The 20,216-nt window shown below is 41.7% G+C and overlaps 1 protein-coding gene across 1 annotated transcript in view; it reads left to right on the top strand.

Annotated features, from left to right (window-relative positions):
- The window catches only part of SKIV2L (Ski2 like RNA helicase), a 624,419-nt gene that overhangs the window by 184,026 nt on the left and 420,177 nt on the right, over window positions 1–20,216 (top strand). Inside the window, exon 9 of the mRNA XM_044083274.1 lies at window positions 20,030–20,185. Within this exon, the coding sequence (XP_043939209.1) occupies window positions 20,030–20,185 (156 nt within the window). The remainder of the gene's footprint in view (window positions 1–20,029; window positions 20,186–20,216) is intronic.

Genomic DNA, 20,216 nt, shown 5'->3' with positions numbered 1-20,216 from the left:
AAGACATATGCATGGCTGCCATGTATGCAACCAAGTCTAGAAGGTGTAAGATCTTTGCTTGGAAGTGTTTGCATAGGTTTTTTAATACCCCAAGCAGACGTCATTGTTTTCCGGAGGTAGATAGCAAATGTTGGGGATGTGATGGAGAAGAAAGAGGTAACTGGGAACATATATGTTTGGGAGTGTAATGAGTTGGCAGATTTTTAAAAATTCCCTGAGTACTCTATCAGAAGTATTGGATGAGCAAATAGCTGTTAAGTACGGAAATTATTCTTTTGCTCTGGGGTATAGGATCTGAATTGTCTAGACATAGTAAGGTTTTATTAAAGTCTACATCAGCTGTATTTGAGGTATTGAGTATAAGGTGTCTTTAAAATACTACTTGCATAAATGTAAGAATTAATTTCTAGAATGAATTTTTGTGTGCATAACATTGCTGTGTTTCTTTATATGCATTGTTGCGTAGAAATTTGCAAGATTTTTATTTTGCAAACTACAATTTTAAGAATGTATGTGTATTTTTACTGTTCGGGGCAAAGCTGATCTATGTGATTTTTAGTGGATGTTTTAAGCATGGTGCAAGTACTAAATTTCTGCTTGTTACCTTTGCCCAATGAACGGTGCGATTTTGCAAATTGTAGTTCAAAATCATTCTGTTGTGTTTTACTAAATTTAATTCTGTTTCATTCTATTGCCATTTCTCAGTAGTGCTTCTGTGGCTTGCCACTCTGGATTTTTTTACATCATTGTATCTTGACTTCTGTTGTTCTGGCAAGCCAGCTTCAGTGACAGTGTTGTTTTGGATTTGTAATAAAGTCACTAAGCCTTATCCAAAAAAAAAAGCCATCCAAGAGGTCCCGTTCATCTTGCAAGGGACTAGTCTTTTATGCAAGTTTCTTTTTGGTGTCAAATAGTTTGAAATGCCTCAGCCCCATTTTCTAGAAGTGTCCTTCTACAGAGTAATGGTGCAGTTAGTCCTATGCTTCTCTGAATGAGACTGGATGTGCTGTCTGGACCATGAAGGCATATACTTCCACATAAAAGTGCCATGAGAATTAAGGAGATTTCTCCACTTACACATGGGAGGTTCATATTATTAATTCTGGATGCAACCATTTAGACTGACATCAGCTTCTTTTGTGTTGACCAAGTGCATGTCCTTGGTGGCAGCATATCTGAGGTGAAGTGTACTAAGGTATTTCCATATGCAGATGACTGACTGTTAGTAGTTTCAACTCTGGAGTTTTGTAACCTCAAGGGCATTTCTTTAATCCCACTGAACATTATGAGGTCCTAGTTCGTGACTGTATAATCACATTTGTCTGATGCACCCCAGAAACTTTGTCTCACTGAGCTTTTCTTTCTCCAGGCAGGATTCTGTCTCTCTATTCAAATGTCCAGATCATTCAGAGCAAACAAGTTCTTTAAAACTTATGGCAGCTATGATTTTTATGGTTCCCCACACTAAATATCACATGAGAGCACCTCAGTCAACATTAAAGGTTCAGTGGGATCAATTGACTGCCACGGTGACATTTCTAATTTGTGTTTCTCTCAAGTAGGAGAAACATGTCAGTTGATGGACACAAGTCCAGCCTGTTTCTGTGCTGGCCAGTTCAAGCCTCCATCCCCACTGTGACTTTCATCATGGATGCGTCTGCCCTAAGATGGTGGTGGTGGGGGTTGCATTTTCAGGAACAGACTGTCCAAGGTGCATGGTTACAGTCTAGGTCAGTCTGCCCATAACTCATTTGGAAACAAGGGCTGACCTCATTGTGCAGCTACTTCAGGGCTCTCTTTCAAAAGTTGCCATTGCCATCCACATCAACAATATGGCTATGGTGTGATATGTCGAGGAATGTGGAAGTTCACTCTTGTGCCCTTAGGCAGGAATTCATAAGACTTTGGGAATGGGATTTTTCTAGCAGTTGCCTTCTCATGGCCAGTCATATTTCAGGGCTAGATTAGTCGATGCCTCTTGATGTCCCACAAGTGGTCTTTTAGTCCATTATAGAACAAAGTTTGTTCTTTCAGTAAGTGATGTCTTGCTAAGATCTACGTGTATTACTAACCTAGCCACTCTGACTAGAAAAAAAAAACCTCTCTTTTGGACACCATTATATTTATCCATTATTATGAGCAAGTTGTTAAGTTATGACTAGGCAAGATGATACCAATAGTAACACCCCATGCTCTGTGCACATCTAAATACCCATGTCATGTCCCTCCTTATTAATCTGTAGATTAATTGAGTGAAGGCTAAGCAGTCTCAGTCTAGCACTGTATGATAATTGACCCCAATAAGCAAACTATTTTAATGTAAATCTTCTAAACTCTTGCCAACTCATTCACGTCCCTTGGTCCATAGCTACAAAGAAATAGCCCCATGCTATAAGATGGGTCTGACCCAACTTGTATAGTGGAATAAAGACCCTCCTGCATCTTGATGTAATAGACCTAAGTATGGTTTTAATTAAACAATGCGTTTTCCTAACAAGTATGTTAATATGTGTAGAAGTGCAAAGGTTATTGATCATTGCACCCACATCTTTAAACCCAGTACAGATTCATATAATTTCATATTTCAAAGCATAGGAGTGCTTTTTGTTTGACATTCCTGGATGCATGATTTTGCATTTATTACAACTGCACCCAACTTAGTGATCATTTGACCCATAGATGCACAAGTGATCTCAAAACCTTTTTATATGTTGCATTGTGACCAAATTAAGCTACCCTGACTTTCTCACTCCGGGACATAGTGAACAGTAACACGTTAAACAAGAAAGGTCCCAACAAAGATCCTGAGGCACTCTTCTGTAGATTTCAAAACATGTGGATGTGGCATCCCTAATGTTCACTCTAGACCTTCTTTTTTAACACCTTTATTAAATTATCACTTAAGACACAGGCAGACATACATTAATAGAAAAGAAAACCAAAAAAGTTAACATTTTTCCATTTACATACATTATTCATCACAAGTCTTCTTTCTTTATAACTATCATTAGTCCAACATTACCTAAATTGCTCAGTTCCTGCCTTCCCTTAAACCACATTCCTCCTAAACGTTATTCTGCATGTATTATTCCCATAGTTCCCATTTATTTCTATGTAATATACTCATTCCCTTTTGTAAAGATCCCTCTTCCTGTTCTTTTATCTCGTTTACAACATGTAGTACTTCAAATACAGTTAGTTTAGGCTTTAGTTTCAGTTTACTAGTAATTGCCTTTTTGGCACCAATAAAATTAAACTTAATAAGGGCATACATGTGTGTGTGTGTGTGTGTGTGTGTGTGTGTGTGTGTGTGTGTGTGTGTATGTATATATATATATATATATATATATATATATATATATATATATATATATATATATATATATATATATATATATATATTATATGTATAAGTAAATACAGTGGATATAAAAAGTTTACACACCCCTGTTAAAATGCCAGGTTTTTGTGATATAAAAAATGAGACCACAATAAATCATTTCAAAACTTTTCCCACCTTTAATGTGACCTCTAACCTGTACAATTCAATTGAAAAACAAATCTGTTAGGGGAAAAAAATATAAAAAATAAAAACATATAATATGCTGGTTGCATAGGTGTGCACATCCTTAAACTAAAACTTTGTTGTGTGTGCACCCCTTAAACTAATACTTTGTTGAAGCACCTTTTGATTTAATTACAGCATTCAGTCTTCTTGGGTAGGAGTCTATTAGTGTTGCACATCTTGACTTGGAATACTTGCCCCCACTCTACCTTGCAAAATTGTTCCAAATCTGTCGGATTGCGAGGGTATCTCTTGTGCACAGCCCTCTTCAAGTCATCCCACAGACTGTCTATTGGATTTAGGTCTGGGCTCTGGCTGGGACATTCCAAAACTTTAATTTTCTTCTGGTGAAGCCATTCTTTTGTTGATTTGGATGTATGCTTGGGGTCATTGTTGTGCTGAAAGGTGAAATTCCTCTTCATCTTCAGTTTTCTAGCAGACACCTGAAGGTTTTGGGCCAAAAGGGACTGGTATTTGGAACTGTTCATAATTCCCCCCACCTTGACTAAAGCCCCAGTTCCAGCTGAAGAAAAGCCAGTCCAAAGCATGATATTGCCACCACCATGCTTCACCGTGGGGATGGTAATCCTTTGGTGATGAGAAGTGTTGTTTTTGCGCCAAACGTACCTTTTGGAATTGTGACTAAAAATTTCAACCTTGGTCTCAGACCATAACACATTTTCCCACATGCTTTTGGGAGACTTGATGTATTGTTTTACAAATTTAACTTGGCCTGGATGGTTTTCTGTGAAAGAAAAGGCTTCAGTCTTGTAACCCTTCCCCATAGTCTAGACATGTGGAGATTACGGGAGATTGTTATCATTACACAACCAGTACTTGCCAGAAATTCCTGCAGCTCCTTCAGTGTTGGTATAGGTCTCTTGGCAGCCTCCCTGACCAGTTTTTGTCTCGTCTTTTCATCAGTTTTGAAGGACGTCTAGTTCTTTGCAATGCCACTGCTGTCCCATATTTTCTCCACTTTTTGATGACTGTCTTCACTGTGTTCCATGGTATATCCAATGCTGTGAAAACTTTTTTGTACCCTTCTGACTGATACCTTTCAGCAGTGAGATCCCCTTGATGCTCTGCAAGCTGTCTGTGAACCATGGCTTTTGCTGTAGCAGGCAACTGAGTAAATGTCAGGAAAATCCTATTAGGACAGCTGAACTTTATTTGGGGTTAATCAGAGTTTCTTTAATTGATGGAAGTTGTGTACCCGAGAAGACTGAATGCTGTAATTAAATCAAAAGGTGCTTCAACAAAGTATTAGTTTAAGGGTGTGCACACACAACAAGGTATTAGTTTAAGTGTGTGCATACTTATGCAACCAGCATATTGTACATTTTTTATATTTTTCCCCTAACAAGTTTGTTTTTCAATTGAATTGTACCGGTTATAGGTCACATTAAAGGTGGGAAAAGTTTTGAAATTATTTATTGTGGTCTCATTTTTTATATCACAAAAAACTGGCATTTTAACAGGGCTGTGTAAACTTTTTATATCCACTGTACACATATGTGTATATATAGATACAGTGGATATAAAAAGTGTACACACCCCTGTTAAAATGCCAGTAATTTGTGATATAAAAAATGAGACCACAATAAATCATTTCAAAACTTTTCCCACCTTTAATGTGACCTATAACCTGAACAATTCAATTGAAAAACAAACAAATCTACTGGGAAAAATATAAAAAATAAAAAAGTACAATAAGCTGGTTCCATAAGTGTGCACCTCTTCTACTGTATGCATCGGATGATGACGCTTAAGTGCTTTGTTTGTCTCTTGGATCAATACATATTCAAATATCATTTGAGCTTTTCTTATGAGCTAGGACCAATGAAGATGCCCATTAAGTTGGTTCTTCTACTGGAGTAAGAATACCTAAATTTACCATTTTGTTTAGTTCTGCTTTTACTTTACTCTCCATTGCTACTGGAATCTTCTATGCTAGTCTGCCAACTGGACCTACTTCATGGTTTAACTTCATGGATTATATGACTGGAAGTTTACCAAGCTTGTCTTTGAAAATATCAGCATATTCACTAAAAATATTCTGTGTAAAACTATCACTGTTGTTCATACTTATATGGTGAACCTCTTTATTAAATTGGTCCCATTCTCAGACTGTCCTTGAGGCCTGCCAGTGACTGCATGTCTTTTGACTACATAAAACTGCAAGTCATAGCTGTTTCTAACAGAATGGCGTGAAAGAGCTACTGCATCATCAGTCTGAATTCCTTCACCACCACCACCATAAGCAACTAGTTTTGCACACTTTGCTGAATCAAGTTTCTCACCAGCTTTTACTTTAGCAAAAATGTTGGTGATATATGTTTGCACTTAGATTCAGCATCTACTTGAAGCTGTACAGGTTTCCCATTAATTTGTGCAGTCTCTGTCTGATCCACTTGCTTTTGCGGATACTCTTTTTAATATAAGCTCTAAAGTAGTTGTCTTCATTTGGTTTTCAACCTGTGGGTTCCCGGACCCGTATTGGGTCCGACTCAGCTGCATATCCAGCATCTGATTCAAGCTTAAAGCTCCTCCCCTTACTAATAATGCCTCTGTCTCCTTCCTCCTTTCATATCTTATTTGCCGCCTGTATGTTTGCATTGTGATCTGAGCTCTCTGCATAAAAGTTTGTGGTAAGTGTGTTTTTTGGGTATAAATCTTCTCTTTTCTCTCTCTTTTTCTTCTCTATTTTCTACCTCCTCCCACGCATTTCCGTGAGTAAAAAAAAAAAAACCTCTCTCTAGACCTTCCCTTTCCTTGTGTGCATAGTCTGTGTTAAAGTCTGTCTGAAAGTGAGTGTGCTGGGCCTGTGGTTGGGGTTATGTCTGACATTCCCAAACCCGGCTTCAGAAAGTGTACAGAGTATGGCCATAACCTGTCCCCAGCCGATGACCACACTCTGTGCGTAGTGTGCCTTGGGGCAGCCCATCTCCAGACCTGTTGTTCCATCTGTGCCGGGTTTAATCCCCGGGCACTTAAGGACAGGAGGGACAACTTAATTAATTAAGGACCTTCTTCCGTCTTTGGGGACTCAAGTCCCTGTGCCCCCGGCTTCTGCCTCTTCCTCCTCTCCGGCCTCTGGGACTCAATCTCCCGTTAAGAGGGCCGGGGATGGGGACATATCTGTTAAAAAGGATAGGCCAAGAAAGTGATCCCCGAATCACATGGTTCCAGCTGGCCCCCCACCAAAAGTTAGGTTGCCCCTGAGACTGGAGTATCCCTGGTTCCATTTTCCCTCGAGCCAAAGGAGCCCCAAATCTGGTTGCCGGCTCTGGCTTCTCCTCACCGCCCCTCCAGGCCGGTGTTGGTCACCTCCTCCTCCTGCTCCACCTAGAGCCTTAGCAGAGCAGAGATGGATAGGATGATGCTGAAGTTCATCTGCACCCAGATACACATGGGAGTCTTGCCTGCCCCCTCTCCCTCTCGAGTGGGAGCACATAGCCCTTTTTCATCCTGATTACTCCTTCTTCTTTCCGGGTTTCGGTTTCGGAGCCCTTGGATCAGAGGACCCTCAATATCGAGGGGCCGGGGCTGACTGTACCTTGTACTTCGCCTGCTATGACCTTGAGCAGATCAGATATGACAAGCTCTCGGTGTCAGATCCGAGGGGTTGGTGTCTGCTCTGTGTGTGTCATAGCGCAGCCTTCCTCTTGGCATCTTGGCGACTGGAGGCTCGGCTCTGACTCCCCCGTTGGGTTAAAGGGTGACGGCTCCTATTGTCTTTTCTCAGGATGTCCATTCCCCTTTGGCTTTTGATGTGGTGGAGAGGGTTCTCAATTTCCTTGAGACCCTTGACCATCTTGTCCTCAGACTTCGCCTGACTCCCTCCATTTCTGGTATGGTTCTAGCCATCCTGTCATCTCAGGGTCAGCCTGCTGCTATTTTGCCGTAGGAAGCTTCCGCTCGGCAGCAGCAAGATGTTGGCGAGTCCTCCCTAGAGATCCCCACTGAGATCGCTCGTGAACGTATGTGCAAGAAGTGGCACTTAGACTCCCCATTGGAGACTCTCACTGAAGACACAGATTTGGAGGAAGGGGAAGGTTTCCTCCTTCACCCCCAGAACTCCTCCTCCAGTGAGGGGGGGGGGGGGTCTGCCCAGAAACCTACCTCGGATGAATCGATGATCATCGAGACATTTGGGAAAGGACCCTGTACTTACTGGGTGTCCTCTCCTACAGATACTTTAGTGGATCTCATTACATCTCGGGTGTGGAAAGAACCAGACTTAGTAGAGTCCTTTCCCAAATGTCTGGAGAAAGTCTTGAGCCCCCCTCAGACAGACTGTACTGGAACAAGCAATCTCCCATTGATGCCATGGTGGTGGCAGTGGCCACTAGGAAGGAGCTGGCTCAGAAGAGCTCTACAGTCCACCCTCCTGACAGAGTGTCATGGGAGATGGACCATTTCGGGAAGTGAGTGTACACATCAGTGGCCTTCTCTGTTCAGGTGCTGAATTACATGGCACATGTGATTAGGCTGTAGTGAGACCTAGCCAAGGAGATCACAGAGTCAACCCCGGAGTCCATGTCTGCGGAGGATGAGAAAACTTTCTCTGCTTGTATGGCCACTATAAAATCAGTAGCGAACACCTCTATGCGCCTCCTCTCCCATGCAACCGAAGGAGCCGCTAGGGCAGCTGTTACAGGCATTGCCGTCAGGTGACATGCTTGACTCTGGCTCTGTCATTTTTTGGAACCCTTCAAGACGTCATTTACCAATGCCCCGTACGATGGTTCTTCCCTATTTGGGAAGTTGATACGTGAGACTTTAGGTCAGAGTGAGAAGGACAGGAAGACTCTGTCTGCCATCGGGATCTGCTTCTTGGCCCCCCCCCCCAACAGTCCTTCTCTAGGAATCAGTGAGGGACCAAGAAGATGTGGTTTCAGAAATCTCAGAATTTTCCCCGAGACACTCAGGACTCATCTTCCCCCAGGAGCAGAGGGGGATTTGATAGACGTCACCCTAGAGGTAGAGGGGGGCTGTGAAATTACGGGTCTCGAGAACCTTTCTCAGACAGACCCGCTCAGCAACCCTGAAGGCTTGCCTGACTGCTCGTCTCTGGAGACAGTCAGGGGCCGTCTATCATTGCACCTAACGGAATGGGAGTCCATAACAAAAGATCATTGGGTTTTACGAATTATATCCAGAGGTTATTCCATCCCCGTTCTAAGGTCACCTCTGCCACCCAGACACATCTCGGACATTCCACCTGCTCACAGGGAAGATGCAGCACTGGAAATTGCAAAGCTGCTAGTAAAATGGGTCATCCAACATGTTCCCCCAAGACCAGTTTGGATTAGGCATTTATTCCATGCTCTTTTTAGTGCCAAAGAAGATGGGGGACGTAAGGCCAATTCTGGATCTATCCACTTTGAACCTGTCAGTGGCCAAAACAAAATTTTGTATGGTCACCCTTCAGTCTATCCTGCCCTTCCTGCAGGAGAATGATTGGATGTGCTCAGTCGACCTCCACGATGCATACCATCATATCAAGATGGATAGATGCTCTCGGAGGTTTCTCCGCTTCCAGCTAGGAGCCAGTCATTATCATTTCAGAGCACTCCCCTTTGGTCTCATCACAGCCCCCAGGGTGTTTACCAAAGTGATGTTTAGTAGTAGCAGCTCACCTGAGACTCCAAGGCATTCAGGTATTTCCCTACCTGGACGATTGGCTCCTTGCTGCCCCTTCCAGGCATCAACTTTGTCAAATGAGGGATTCCTTTCTTCTTCTAGCCCATAGGTTAGGCGTTATCATCAGTCTCAACAAATCATCTCTGACCCCTGTCCAAACATTAGACTTCATTGGGGCACGATTAGACTCCATTTGAACCAGAGTGTTTCTTACTCCAGACAGAATTTGCAGTCTGAAGCTACACATGCTTTGCATTCATCAATCTCAGTCCCCGACAGCGGAAGTAGTATTAAGGGTGTTGGGTCCATGGCGGTCATGATCAATCTCTTGCCCTTGGCGCGTCTTCACATACAGATCCTTCAGTGGACACTTTCAGTACACTGGTTCCTGTTAGATCTTCTGTTGACTCACCCTGTCTGAATCTCGAGTGTGCAGGGACCATCTTCGGTGGTGGATTATTTCCTCGGACCTGGTTCAAGGATGCCCCTTTCTTCCACTTTTTCCCATTGCCACAGTGACTACGGACACCTGCAGCTGGGGTGGGGGGTCAGTGCTCGGGAAGGACCGTTCAAGGCACGTGGTCCCCCTATGAGACCAATCTGCAAATCAGCGTCCTGCAGATGAGGGTGTTGCTCTTAGCATTGCAGGTTCTCCATGCCCACCTTCCTTCAGGAATGATTGCTATCCGGGCAGACAATATGTCGGTGGGCTGGTACATTAACAAACAGAGGGGAGCCAGATCTTATCCTCTGTCGTGAGGCTGTGAGAGTATTGGAACGGGCGATCTCCACCAACCATTTTCTGGTGGTAATGCACATTTCGGGGAGATCCAACATTCTAGAGGACAGGCTCAGCAGACCTATTCTGATGCCTCACGAGTGGTCTCTGAATCCTTCAGTAGCAGAACAGATCTTTCACAAGTAGAATCAGCCTTGCTGTGATCTATTCGCCTCTCTTTTCAATGTGAAATGCAGTGAGTTCTTCCCTCTGAATCCCCCTCTGGGAGGAAGCCCCCAGAGATGCTCTGATTCATGCATGGCTCCCCAGTCTTCTGTATGCTTATCCTTCTCTTCCCTTAATATCAACATTTCTTCAGAAAGCTTATAGACTGGGGAGCTTAGTTATCCTCATTGCCCCATTCTGTCCTTGCCAAGTCTGGCTTACCTCTCTGAGGTCTTATCTGGTGGCTCCACCATGGATATTGTATCCAGTTCTGGATCTCATATCTCATACTTAGGCAATTCTCCATCCAGACCTGGAGAGTCTAAAGCTCACTGTTTGGCTGCTCCAGTTCCTATGATAGTCAGGATTCCCGGATTATCCTCTCCCATCAAAAGAATTCTAGTGGTCGCTCATAAGTCTTCCACCAAAAAAGTGTACTCCAGCAAATGGAAACATTTCTCTATATAGGCCTCTCAGCATGCATTAGATCCTTTCATGGCACCATTTTCTGCTGTGTTGGAATTTTTATCTGGAATTTTTCAACAAGGTGCCAGTTTTTCTACAGTCAAAGTTCAACTTGCGGCAATTTCTAATTATCGTGGGAGATAATATGGCGTTCTTAGCATCTTCGAAGCTTTGTAAGGCCTTCCTCAAAGGTACCTTTCTTCTTCAACCCTTGGTAAAGGACCCAACTCCACCATGGAATCTTACCCTAGTACTTCAAGCCTTAGTTTTGCCTCCATTTGAACCTGCAGCTTTAGTAGATATGCAGTTTCTATCCTGGAAGACTGCCTTTCTGGTTGCCATTACTTCTGCCAGGAGAGTTTTGGAACTTCAAGCTCTATCAATCAAAGCCCCTTATATGATTTTTCACAAGGACAAGGGGTCTTTGTGTACTAATCCATCCTTTCTACCTAAAGTAGCTTCAAAGGCCAACATTAATCAGGTAATCAACCTCCCAGTCTTTCCAAATTTTCAAAACAAGGGAGAATACAAATTGCATTTACTAGATGTGCACAGACAGTTACGTTTCTACTTGCACAGGACAAAAACCTTTCGTAAATCTTACCAACTTTTCATTTCTTACTCCAAACCCTTTTTAGGGAAACTAGTCTCTAAAGTTACCATTGCCCAGTGAATTTCTCAATGTATCATTCAGGCATATTCAGTCAGGTAAAAGCACATTCCATCAGGTCTATGGCCACGTTAGCAGCTTTCTGGTCCAAAGTTTCATTGGATGATGATTGTTCTGTGGCCACTTGGTCTTCATCCCACATTATAAATTGGACATTATATCCAGGAACATGGCATCCTTTGACTTCGCCATGCTCCGGAATATCCTTCCATGGGGGCCTCCCAGGTGTCTGGTAGCTGGAGACGCTGTCCCACAGGTTGAAGACCAAATTAAGACAACTACTTCAGATAAAGAAGTTATGTACTCACTATAACGTTCCATCCGAGTAGTTGTTTTTCATTTGCCTTCAACCATCTCTCCCTCCTTCCCCCTGCCTTGTGTGAACTGTGGGTATTTCCAATGAATTATGGAGGTGGTCACCGTAAAGTGCCTCTTATCCTTGTGTTGTTTTCTTGTATGGACAAGTCTCTGTTGGGTCGAGGCAGCAAACTCAGTCTGAAAGGAGTCAGGGGCATTATGGGTAAGGGGAGGAGCTTTGAGCTTGGATCAGATGCTTGCTATGCATCCGGGTCGGATCCAATACGGGTCCGGGAACCCACAGGTTGAAGACAAATGAACAACTACTTAGATGGAACGCTATGGTGAGTACATAACTTCTTTTTTGTGACACTTTGGACTTGCAAAGCCTTTTGAAATGATTCCACTTTTCACATTTGTGACATTGCTGACTAAAAGCTAAACACTTTTCTCAGTTAGGTTCATGACTGCTTCCACAGCTGTGACTGTTAACAATGAGGTTGGTTGTGGCACTACCTCTGTTTATATTTCTTTTTCATCTTAACTTTCTTCTGCTGACACTGTGCAGCAGATACATCAAACGCACTTTTTCCTCATTTGTAAGCTTATTTGTATCCTTTTCTGTAAGCTCATGTGTTTAGCTAGCCTCAGTGGCTATGCTTAATGTTAATTCACTGTCTCAAAACAAAGTCATTCTTCCTGCATCATTATTAACACCACATACAAGACCATCTTTTATCAACTCATCTTGTAGATTACCAAATCTGCGTGTTTTTGCTTTATTTCTTAAGTCGGTAATATATGTTGCAGTAGTTTCAGCAGGATTTTGATTTCTTATGTAAAATTTGTACCTTTCCATTGCAATATTCATTTGAGGGTTACACATTTCTCTAAATTTATGTTTTAAGCGCTCAGGGTCTTCCTTCGTTTCAGCCTGTATCATAGAATGACTGTTCTCCCCCTACCCTGCATACACAGCAGGTGCATACACAAATGAATATTCTCACTCAATGGCTGAGCCAGGAAAATTGAGAAGTATAAATGGTCTTGTACATGCGTCTTTATCAGAAAATGCAGCCTGCATGAAAATATTATATTCTTGCTCAAACACTTGCCAATTCTCGGCAATATTATTATCAATGTTATTATCAAACACCAATGGTTCAAAAGCCATGGTGGTACAGCGGTAGTGTTGTCGCCTCATAGCAAGAGGTTCTCCTGTTCAATTCACGACTGGAGTGCCTTCTGTGTGGAGTCTGCATGTCCTCCCCACGGTCGAGTGGCCTCCAAAAGACATGCGTGAATGGGCGTGCCTTCGCTGAAGGTTGGGCGTCGGGCTGTCAACTCGGTACCATAAAAAAAATCTACTGCCAATCATTAGCGGACTGGAGTTCTGCTGTGGCGACCCCTAACCGGGAAAAGCCAAAAAGACAAACAACCAATGGTTCAAGTCTGCGAAATCCCTCTGCCATAACAACAAATTTATTTTAAACACAAGTATAGACCTGGTATGTGTAATTATGCTCAAATGCACAATAGTCTCTCCGAAAATATTTTAACATTGCAAATATCTCAAACACTCCAGGCACTTCACACACTTCGAAAAGTCTTAGTTACTGCAAAAAAAGTCATACATTGTGAAAACAGTTCAGACATTTTAGCCTTTTTGAACATTTTAAACACTTTGGAGATTATTTCCAACACTTTAACCATTATGTCTCTATTTTGAACATTTCAAATAATTCAGAAATTATTTTGAACACTTTGAATTGTATGCCACATGTTTGGTGACTGAAAATCATTTGAAACATATGTGTAAGTACTTTTGAATAATTGCTCACCTGTTTGTGAGTTCGCTGCTGTATATTACTCCATTTCTAACTGCGTGCCTCATGGTTTGTGAGCTGCTTCAAATTTGGAGTCCATTCTGACACCATGTCGCATGTGTAATGTATTCAAATGAGACATTGAGGTATGGGATGGGTTCAAGTCATTTATTGTACATAAATGCATCAGGAACTGTAACTGGAACATATACTTCAAACTTCATATGCTTACTGACTAACTTGTTACTTTTAACACACTTGCATGTGCATCTTCATTCATGCTTGCACTCACACAGACTGACTGTACAAAATGGCACTGATCTCGCACGTGCTTAGTAACTTGTATACACGTGCTCTCTGACAGTACTAGCTGACTAGGTGTAATATACACATTACCCCCTTTGGAATATCATATCCCTGTCATCCCACCTGGATAGCATATCACTCAGCTGGAAATGTCAGAGATTTCTAACAAAGAAAATTAAGGGTCTTAATCCTTCAACTATCAGTAGATAAGCTTGACTCTTCTTATATTCAGTAACCTGTCAGCTGCACCTAGGTGATTTATGTTTTAACCCGCGAAACACTAAGCCCTGTTTGACCTCCTGCTTCTTCAGAAAAGCATTGGTTCTGCAAACACCTGCACTTGAGCCCTATACACCAGCAAATAAAATGTGCTGGAAGGATGGGCTCCTAACTCAGAGCATTTCTAGCCCATGGAATAAGTTACTACTGCAGGCCAAACAAAAGTATTACTTTGGCTACCTTTAAGGTTAGTCTTGATTAAATGTATAGACCTACACTTACAGTGGGGTTGTTCATATATGACCTTGCTCCACATACTTCTCAACCAATCGGGGACAAATCTCAACAGAATCGAGGACAAATCCAGGAACAATCAGGGACACTTTTAAAGTATTAGTACTACTAACCTGATACACTGACAGAACAAGAGAATGTGAATGAAGATACATTTTCTGAAGTAAAAGAAGTGTATAACTCTAATTATAGTCATTATTTATTAAGCATAGTTCACCACATTTTCTGTAAAGGTAATCAGTTTTAAGAGGGATTTAGAGGGACACGGCTAAAACTTGAGTCAAAGTCATCAGGGACAGTTGAGAGGTATGTTGCTCTATTTTGGAGGTGACCACTATCAAGTGCTTGAAAATGGTGGCAAGAAAATACAGTTGTGTAAGAACTAACTGTAAGTCCTCTTTACCACTATTGATGTCTACCTTGCGATAGGGATATCCTGCCAAGGACAGCTGTATATTCAGATAGCATACCAAAGCTGGGCCCTTTGATGCATTGTTTGTCAGACGTATATCCTACATCCAAGGTGTAAGGTACATAAGTGACATACAAGCACCACATCCTCAGAATTGAATTGCCCCAGAAAAACAGGAGCAGAAAATGAGAGAGAAGAATGATGGTACATTTACATCTGGAGAAAGTAAAAGAAGACAAATTAGGAGAAGGAGGGAGGGACAAAATACTGCAACAGGAATAAGCTAGTCATCTACTGTTATGGCAAGTTCTTGTATATCTATAGTATGTATTTCCTTAATCTTTGTTGCAGTATTTCTTCCAATAGGGAAAGTGTTAGACCTGTAAAGAATGGATGGAGGAAGAAGAAATGGAGGAACACTCCAAAAACACATGGGGGATGAACCTAGCAAAACTTGCTCTGACCTTTGAAATCACGTCCAACTTGTAGTACTTAGTAAAAGTATGCACAGAAGACCAAGTAACAACCTCCAAATCTGATCACGCATCAAGACCCTTAAAAAAGCTGCAGAGGAAGCAACCATCTTAATAGAATGAGCATGAACAGAAGTAGGAAGCTGTTTGTCATGAAAAGAATAACAAAAGGAGATGGCCTTAAAAATCCAAGAATAAATGGATTGCTTAGAAACTGCCATACCCAATTTCTCGGAATGAAAAGAAACAAAGTTGCTCAGATTTCCTAATGTCTGTAGTCTTGTCTAAATATCTGAGCTGTCTATGCAAATCCAAAGAATGTAGAATCCTTTCATTACAATTTTGAGGAAATGAAAAGAAAGATGATGAATGCCAGTGATTCAAAAGTACATCACTGACAACTTTAGGCATAAATGTAGGATTGGCTGTAGGAGAAAGTCTGTCTCTGCGGCAAACCAGAAAAGGATGAAATGCCATAAGGACCTGATGTTCAGAGACTCTTTTGACAGACGTTAGAGCCACCAACAAGACTTTTTTCCAGGTACAGAATGTTAAGGAGGAAGAAGCTGCTGCCTCAAAAGGAGTCAGTGTTTCAAAAATAAAAGTTCAGGTCCCAAGAAGGGGGAATGGGTTTTCTTGGAGGCCTTGTATGAGAACACCTTTGAGAAACTGTTTAACCTTAAACCTAGTGGGTAGTGGTGCATCCAGAGGTATGCTAGCAGAAATGGCTGACAAATGATCTTTAATAGAAGTCTTTGCCAGAACAGAATTGAGCAACTCACACAAATAAGAAAGAACAGTAGGAATACTAACTAAAGAATGTCCTGTTTATTGAGAAAAAGAAAGGGAAACCAATTTTATCTTTGCAAAAAAACAAAGTTACCAACAAGATTTTGGGCATGTCCAGCACAATCTTGTACAGGACGTTTGTCAATAGTGGAAGAGGGGGATATGCATACATGAGCATCCCTTTCCAAGAAAAGGACTTGGTGTCCAACTTCCAAGCCAGAAGATTTGGCACTCTTGGACAGAACCTGGGGAGTTTTCTGTTCTGAGGGGAGGCAAAAAGATATGTTTGAGGATTACCCCACCAATGAGCAATGTCCAGAAAACCTCTCTGTGAAGCATCCATACATGAGGATCTGTCCAGGATCTGCTCAGATAGTCTGCCACAACATTGTGTTCTTAAATATAAACTGAATCAATTGACGGCAGATGGTAAAATCCCATGCTGTGAGATACAGTCTGCAAAGACAGCAAGACTTTGTTCACTTCTGTTTATTTATGTACCACAGGACAGTTGTGTTGTCTGTGAAATCTCTTGAGTGGACTTGTAGTCCAAGGGTAATGCAAAGCCTGAACAGCCAGAATAAGATTTTTCATTTCCTTGATGTTGACATGCTGTTTTACCTCCTGCGGCAACCAGACCTCCTGAACCTTGTTGTGGTTGTAACAGGCAACATCCCCCCCAGATTAGGTCTGAAGCATATGTAAGCAGCTCCTGGGTATGGTAAGGTGCCTGAAATGGAAGACCTGGATTTGGACATATCTGAGTGATCCACTATAGAAATTCGATCCTTAGGCAAGGCAAATGAACAGTGGGAAAGTCCAGAGGGTGACAGTGCTGCAGTCAAATTGTCTTCAGATACTACTGGAACTTCCACATATGGAGTCTGGCAAAAGGAACCATTGAGATAGTGGATACCATGAACACCAGCACTCTTAGAAACCCTCTTGCTGAGGTTTAATGCAAAAGAAGAAGGGTTCTTAAAGAAACCTGTCAAGAAGAGGATCTTAGGAGGAGGAGGAAGAAAATCTGTTATAGTAAGGATCTGAATTCTGCACCCCAAGAAAACCTACCCCTAAGAAAGCATCAGATTTGACTTCTTTGAATTGAAAAGAAAGCGAACACTGAGAAAAAGAAGTATTGTCAATTATAGGTCCTATAGAGAGGTGGCCTGAGTAAGAAGGTTGTTCATATAGGGAAAAATCTGAATCCCAACCATGGAGTCTGGAAAAGGCTATGACCGGGACTAGACATTTTGTAAAAACCCTTGGTAATGTAGAAAGACCAAAATTAAAAGCAAAGAACTAATGTAAGGAAGATACAGATAAACTTAAAATATTTCATGAAAAGAGGTTGAGTAGGAATCTGTAGATGTGTATCCTTCAGGTCCAGAGAAAAGCCTGAGGAAGAAGCTAAGAGAAGAGACTTGGGGTGTCAACATCTTGAAAGAACTTTCAGAAAGGTGTTGAGAAAGGAGAGGTCTAATATGGCCCACCAAGATCCCTCCTTCCTGGGAACCAAAAACATGCAAGAGTAGAACTCTTTGCCCCCCTAGCAAAATGGCACAGAAGGAATAGTATTTTGAGCCAAAAGGTCCTAAAAAGGAGGAGGAGGAAAATGAAGTTTCCCTGAAAAAGGAGGAAGAGACTTCCACACCATGAACTATCCATTGTGAATTATTGGTAGATCTCGAGTCACTTGTGATCTGCTGCCAAATGGAAAAGGACAGAGTTAACCCTTGGGAAAGAAGAATCTGGCTAAGGGGAAGACGAAGGTGATTGTCAAATGAAAGCTGATTTGTCCTAAAAGGAAGACGTTTGTCCCCTGGAATTCTAATCAGGTTTCTCAGGAAAAAAAAAACTCTTTGGTCTTTTAACCTTCAGAGGTTGTCTTGAATGCAGTTGCACAAAGAGGCCCACTTTAAAGGGGTAATTCTGCTAATATTTAGGAATAGGTGAAAGGAAATCTGTTTAAGATCTTTTATGAACTTTCCTTTTTCTTGCAAAGCTTTAAAGAGGTCTTCACCAGCAGAGGAGAACAGATTTTGAGCATCTAGAGGAGGATCTAATAATTTTGCCTTCACAACCACTGGAAGAGATTGAAACTGAAGCCAGCAATGCTTCCTAATGACTGATCCTGACACCGCCACCCTAAAATTAGCATCATCAGCATCATAGCTGCTTTTAATGGAATGGCAAGCTACTTGTGAAGCAGAAATCAGCAAAGAAAGAGCTGAAGTTTTATAATCAGACTCTGGCATGCCATCTAACATCCCACCTCACCCCCATTTGACAAAGAAGGGCAAGCACATATCTAGTCATGTGTTAAGGTGGCAGATGTACACAACTTCTTACCATACTTCTCCATGGCTCTACTGTTCTTGTCCGATGGTATGAGTTTGAAACAAGGAAGCAACTTAGTAGTCTTGTCAGATGAGGGGGAAATCACAGAAGGGTCTGAGGAGGAATTCTTAAACAAAAACTTCTGAGCCTCAGGAACCTCATGGAATCTGTTTTTTTTTGTTTTTTTTTTTTGTTTTTTCTTTTGTTTTTTTTTTTGTTTGTTTTTTTGTTTTTTTTAGGAGCAGGGAGCTAAGACTCAGGCTTGAGAAGCAGACAAGTGTCAGAGAGCTTCCAAAACGAGAGGCACTGCAGAAGATCTAGGAGAATCCATCTGTAAGAGATCATACTCTTTTAGACGTCAGACATCTGAGAACTTTGCTCCATCATTTTAATAATGTTATCTCCAAAACAAAGTTCTTCCACTGGGCAGTCAGGGTAAAGAGTATTCTTATCAGACCGCAAAGAAAGAGGTGAGTGAATCTGGGAGGAGATTCCTCCCCAGATCCAAGTTCTCATCATCAGATGAAACAGACGCCCTGGGTCTTTTAGAGAGAGCGGAAGAATTAAACACAACTGACATAAGGGCTTTGGGTGAAATCTTGCCACTCCTTTTTGGGTCTTTTGCAACAGCAGATGCATGCTTTGTCTTTTGTTTCTTTTTTACAGGAACATCTGCCTGACAAACCTAGGATGTTCTGAACCCTGTCTACCTCTATGAGGGAACCTGGTGTTTCCTCCTTTACTAGACTCTGTGGTATCCCCCTGTGCCCTTCAGATATTACCAGCAGCTGTTCCTCCTCCTTATCTTCCTCAACAGACATCAGCTAAGCATCAGAGGATGTGTAAATAGCATGCCATGTGTCAGTCTCCAACAGAGTTGCAAAAGAGGTGGCAGGCTTCAGAACTGGGTGTTCTTTGGTCTCTTCATCTGACTGAGGCTGGACAGTAGAAGTCTCCAGTCATACTTTTTTCCACTTCTTTTTTTAATGCTGCTGGATATTTGGGCAGCTGAATTCAGAAGCCAAGGTCCCTTGAGCAAGTAATTTTAATCACCGGTTCTCTAAATAGACTGGAAGGGAATAAATACATCTGCACAGGGTATTAGGAGCAAATGCCTGGCAAATATCACACTGCTTATGGTCATGATCCACACCTAAACAAAAAAATTTACTTCTATCTATCCTTATGGGAAATCTGCCTCCCACACTCACATTTCCTCTTAATGGATGACATTTACTTACAATAAAGCAAGCAAAAAGGAAAAAGGACAAGTCCTCAATGGGATACTTATCTGCCATAGGCGCCAAGAACTGTATATGATGTACAAACTTTGACCCAATTCAAAATATTGTTTGTACTGCTAGCAAGGAAGTTTTGAGGATTTGGTGCTAGTACATCACTTATATGCTTTATGCCTAGGATGTAGCACATACGTCTAATATGTGACTCATGGAAGGCCCAAGGCTTTGGTATACTGGCTGCACATATAGTTATCCTTGACAGGTTATTTTTATGAGTATTTCTTGTATTGTAAGGAATAATACAGCAGTGATTAGTTAAGGACATATTTTTTAAGGGTATCTGCTTAGAGGTCCGTATGCCTTGGCATCTTATGGTCCCATGGTTGCTTGCCAAGTATTGTTTCTGTTTTCATATGTTGCTGTTGTCGACTCAAGAAAGGTGGCATCTAACAATTTTTGTTAAAATATGGAAGCCATGAAATGTTTGGGTTTTTTTGTACTCTGACATTGATAGAAAACTGAATCTGTTTTCTTCCATAGACTTCTACTTCTAGTGTTGTGCCAGTTCCAGCACCAGTGTCAGCACCAAAGGTAGTAGCACCAGAGGAGCTGCCAAAAGAGTCTTGGGCTGTTTCTGTGGATGTCAGCTCTCCTGTAGATGACTTCTATAAACTTATTCCTGATCCAGCAATCAAGGTAAGAAGACTCGGGCAGTCACTGCATCTTT

The sequence above is a fragment of the Protopterus annectens genome, chromosome 9.part0 (genome assembly GCF_019279795.1).
Source record: "Protopterus annectens isolate FY-2018-M chromosome 9.part0, PAN1.0, whole genome shotgun sequence".
Taxonomy (NCBI): Eukaryota; Metazoa; Chordata; order Ceratodontiformes; family Protopteridae; genus Protopterus; species Protopterus annectens.
Note: the sequence above shows the minus strand (reverse complement) of the source record. Positions and strands in the feature narration are given on the sequence as shown.